A 4,925-nucleotide genomic window follows, 5' to 3' on the forward strand; every position below is an offset into this window, starting at 1 on the left:
GAGGACGAGGTGTGGCGGCGAGGGTTGGAGCGCCCGGGTCGCCTGCGGGGAGGCGACACGGGGCGAGAGCGACACCACACTAAAGTTTTCAACCTCTAGTGAATAACGTGCGCAAACGAGAATAACCTCGAAACGTTGAAAGAGTTACTATACGATTTTCCATTTTTCTTTTGAGTTTTTTACGAGTGGCCATTTTCTTTTTGAGTAAATGACACTGTTCTGGGCCCAATAAACCGTACAGGGCCGGAGAAGCCGTCGAAGAGGCCCACCACTCCCACAATATTTGCTCCGCCTCTCGTTCTCTCCCCCCCGTCTCTCTCTCTAGCCTCTCCATTCCGTGTGGCGACCGAGCGAACCCTAGCCGAGATTAGACTACCATCCCCAATCTACCGGAGGAGGACGAGGACGACGCCGACGAGATGCTGAGGGTTGCGGGGAGGAGGCTCTCGTCTTCCCTCTCCTGGCGCCCCGCGGCGACCGTCGGAGCCAGGGGCCCGCTCGCCGGCGCCGGCGGCCCTGGGAGAGACGACGACGACGGTTCGGCCTACCAGCGGCGGTTCGCCATCGAGTCCCCCTTCTTCACCGCCGCGAGAGGTATCTGCGGTCTTGCCCCCACCCCACCTCACGCATCCTCGGCTTCCTTCTCTCCCGGATCTCCCTCGCATCCGTAGATTTCCATTGGGTCGCCTGGATTTGAGTGATCCGTGATGCTAGATTGACATCGTCTTTGATTGATCTCTTAGGGTGCTGCAATTCCATTCGATCTCTGTGCCTAACTGTTGACTATTGATTGCTATGACGTCGTATGATCATTCTAGCGGATCAGATCTGTGGATGCCATAGTTACGTGCGAAGCTGAGCGATTAATTACGTGCATATGTTTATCTGTTGGCTGGCTTGATAATTTGAGCCACTTGTGCTTGCAAACACCTTTGAATGAATGCCCAATGGGCTATACCTGCCTAGTTCATAATGAAATGGATTGCTAACCGTGCTGAGCGATTATGTGCCTGTATGTGTTTGCTGGCTTGACAATTGGGCCACACGTTTGCTAGCAAACACCTTGAGATGAATGGGCAGTGGGCTGCATCTGTCTGGTTCATAATGAAATGGATTGCTAGCACTGCAATGCTTTGTGGGAACATAAATTGCATCGTAACAGTTAATTTACATTTTTCCACTGTACCTCCTGGCAAAGATGTTTTGTTTTACAGGACCTGCTGTCAAAGATGTTGACAAAACTTGGTCATAGGACTGTAATCATCTGATTGCTTTATAATCCAAAGCCCATAGCATATTCCCATTGTTAGTAAGGATGATATCTGTACCAAACCAACGGTTTACTCAAATAGCAGTACTTGTAGTTCTACGAATTCCACACGTGAAGAGCCATTTACAACTCAACATTGTTTAGTTTCTGCAATGAAATTCTTGCTATGGTGATCTTATTCATATCATTGCCAACTTCTGCAAGTTGTTTTACCCTTTGTTCTTGCTGGAGGATTAATGCAGAAGTTTTTTGTGTGTTAGCAGTTTGCAGTCTGTCATATTGTTTCTGCTGTTTATTGATGCCTAAATATGGGTTCTGCAATAGTTTACTGTTATTTAAACTATACTATTTGTAATTCTGATGCAGGCTTTTCTTCGGCTGAAACACTTGTTCCACGGAACCAAGATGCTGGGTTGGCTGAACTCCCAGCCACTGTTGCTGCACTGAAGAACCCCAACTCAAAAATCCTTTATGACCAGTACAACCATGAAAGATATCCTCCTGGAGATCCCAGCAAGCGTGCCTTTGCCTACTTTGTTCTGAGTGGTGGGAGATTCGTATATGCATCACTGCTGCGTCTCCTTGTCTTGAAGTTTGTCTTGAGCATGTCAGCAAGTAAGGATGTTCTTGCACTTGCTTCCCTTGAGGTTGATCTATCCAGCATTGAACCCGGCAGCACAGTGACTGTCAAGTGGCGTGGAAAGCCAGTCTTCATCAGGCGACGGACAGACGATGACATCAAGCTGGCCAACAGCGTGGATGTTGCATCCCTGCGCCACCCAGAGCAAGACGCTGAGCGTGTGAAGAACCCAGAGTGGCTGGTGGTTATTGGTGTCTGCACTCATCTTGGTTGCATTCCCCTTCCCAACTCTGGAGACTTTGGTGGCTGGTTCTGCCCGTGCCATGGCTCCCACTATGACATCTCTGGCAGAATCCGCAAGGGCCCTGCCCCGTACAACCTTGAGGTGCCCACCTACAGTTTCTTGGAAGATAACAAGATGCTCATAGGCTAAGAGCCTAAAACCAGTACCTACCAACATATATTCTCCACAGGAGTGAATTCCTGTTGCGCTGTTATTTTGTTTTCAATGTGGCTAGGAGTTTTTGTTTCAGGACTATCGCAACGGTGATCCACTGTTACCTACCGAAGTTCATTTGCAGTGCGAAATAATTGTTTCTCCTATGTTGCTACTGGATTGTAAGTTTTGTACTGATTTTCTGAGACCCTATTGGAAGGATATTGTACACCTCTTCTGGTTCTTGCTCCCTATATATTTGATAAATAAGCAAACATTCTTCATCTTTTGTGTCTAACAATGTTATTCAAGTGCTTGAATGTTGTATGTGTGCTCTAACTTCAGGAACTTTTATGTTGATTCTAATGATCCTTGACATTGTGATGGGCTGATGCTGCAATTGGCCGCTGACGGTATGCCTGCCGAGGAGGCAAGGTAGTCCGACCAGCATGGCACACGCTTTAATGAGCGTTCTATAGGCTATCTATGGCCGGACTTAGCAAATCCACTCCCTAAGGCCTTCTTTGGCACTATAGTTTTCCCAGCCTAAGGGGTTCGGGGTGAGAGTTTTGGCAGAGTTTTCCCAACCTAAGGGCCCGTTCGGTATACGGGAATTTCAGAGGAACATTTGGAGGATTAGTTTCCGTAGGAATTTTCGCCCATATTATGTTCGGTTTGAAGGAATCTAGGATGTGCATTCCACTGGAAAGTCATGCTAGCCTGTACTTTTCACAGGAAATTAAAACTCCAGTAGAACTTCGTGTTCTGGCGGAGGCCCGAGGCTAAGCGCAGAGCTGCAGTCTAGCCGAATAAACAGTGCAGCTGTATAGAGCTGTGAGAGGCCCCGTCAACCTTGTTGTGAACAATAAAAAATGCTATAAACTAATTAATCAACACTCAATGCCCACCCTCCCATCGTACTGAACAGTGTCAAATTGGGCTGGTCCAAGGCTTTTTTCCTGCAAACCGAACAATCCAATTTTTTTGCTTCCTACATTTGAAGGCTCCATAGGTTTCCTATTCACACACTACTCTATTCCTGTGCAGTTATTTTTTCCATTGTTTTTTCTACCTCTATACCGAACGGAGCCTAAGGCTTTGTTTGACAGGTAGGGATTGTGGAGGTTTTGGGAGGGGATTTCAGGGGATTTGGCGAATCCTCCTCTTTCACCCAATTCCCTTGAACCTCAAGTCCTCCTCCAGCCATACACCCCCCTCCAGCCACACATCCCATTCGCGAGCACGGCTGCTGCCAATGGCGACACGAGGAGAAGGTTCCAATCTCGCACGTGGCTCCAATTCCACGAGGGCCTCCTCATGCCTTCTGACCCGTGTGGATCGAGGTGAATCCAGGGGGATCAGGTGGATTGGGCTAGCGAAACCTCGTCTACCAAATGGGCCAAGGAGGATTGTAGAGGGTTCTGGGCCACGCATGGAAAATCCACTCGAAACCCCCTGAAATCTCTCGTGTCAAACGAAGCCCAAGGTCCTGTCTTGATGAAGACAGTGAGTTGAAGCTACTCACCAGCAGGTGTGAGACAACCTCTGTGCAGTCGCTGCCTCAATCAGTTTGACTTCTTCAGTCTCAACTTAAAGCAGAAAGACTTGCTTCAGCTCAGCTCCGACTTGAAGTTAAAGATGTAATGAAGATGTCAGAGGACTGCCTTGCGCACTATTGTGCCATACAACTAGGGATGAAGCATCTATCGTTGACACAACTGAGGTCTAATCAGCTTCTTCGGCCGTTTGCGGGGCCCGACCTGGCCAGGCCTAGTGCCTTCTGAAGTGCTCTCGGTTTTGTATATTCTTTTGTCGGCGTGTTTATTTGCACTGGTGGCGAACTTTGATGCCCAATGGATGTAATATGTGTAATAGCCGTGATAGCCTAGCGTAAGTTGCTTGCTTATTTATTTCCTTGTTGTCTTGTTTATTTGTTTGCTTGTAGTCAGTGCAGTTCTTTTTCCGTAGTTTGCTAGTGGCCGCTGTCGGTGTCAAAACCGGCGGATCTCGGGTAGGGGGTCCCGATCTGTGCGTCTTAGGCTGATGGTAACAGAAAGCAAGGGACACAATGTTTACCCAGGTTCGGGCCCTCTCGATGGAGGTAAAACCCTACTTCCTGCTTGATTAATATTGAAGATATGAGTAGTACAAGAGTAGATCTACCACGAGATCGTAGAGGCTAAGCCCTAGGAGCTAGCCTATGATGGTATGATTGTAATTGTGATCGACCTTCTAAGGACCAACCTCTCCGGTTTATATAGACACCGGAGAGGGCTAGGGTTTACGTGGAGTCGGTTACAAGGAAGAAAACACAATATCTGGATCGCCAAGCTTGTCTTCCACGCAAAGGAGAGTCCCATCCGGACACGGGACGGAGTCTTGAGTCTTGTATCTTCACGCTTCAATAGTTCGGACGATGTATATAGTTCGGCTGTCCGGATAACCCCTAATCCAGGACTCCCTCAGTAGCCCCTAAACCAGGCTTCAATGACGATGAGTCCGGCACGCAATTTTGTCTTCGGCATTGCAAGGCGGGTTCCTTCTCCGAATACTCCAAAGTAACCGTCGAACACGTAGACCGTGTCCGGATCTGCAAGATGATCTTCACATATCACCGTAGAGAGAATGATATTTCAGCT

The 4,925-nt window shown here is 48.2% G+C and overlaps 1 protein-coding gene across 1 annotated transcript; it reads left to right on the forward strand.

Moving 5' to 3' along the window:
• The first annotated feature begins 290 nt into the window (after positions 1 to 290).
• LOC119364146 (cytochrome b-c1 complex subunit Rieske, mitochondrial) lies at positions 291 to 2,575 on the forward strand. Its single transcript, XM_037629567.1, has 2 exons — positions 291 to 594; positions 1,637 to 2,575. Exons 1-2 carry the CDS (start codon positions 420 to 422, stop codon positions 2,281 to 2,283), a joined length of 822 nt encoding a protein of 273 aa, XP_037485464.1. The 5' UTR covers positions 291 to 419; the 3' UTR covers positions 2,284 to 2,575.
• Positions 2,576 to 4,925: the final 2,350 nt, after the last annotated feature.

The sequence above is a fragment of the Triticum dicoccoides genome, chromosome 2B (genome assembly GCF_002162155.2).
Source record: "Triticum dicoccoides isolate Atlit2015 ecotype Zavitan chromosome 2B, WEW_v2.0, whole genome shotgun sequence".
NCBI classification, from domain to species: domain Eukaryota; kingdom Viridiplantae; phylum Streptophyta; class Magnoliopsida; order Poales; family Poaceae; genus Triticum; species Triticum dicoccoides.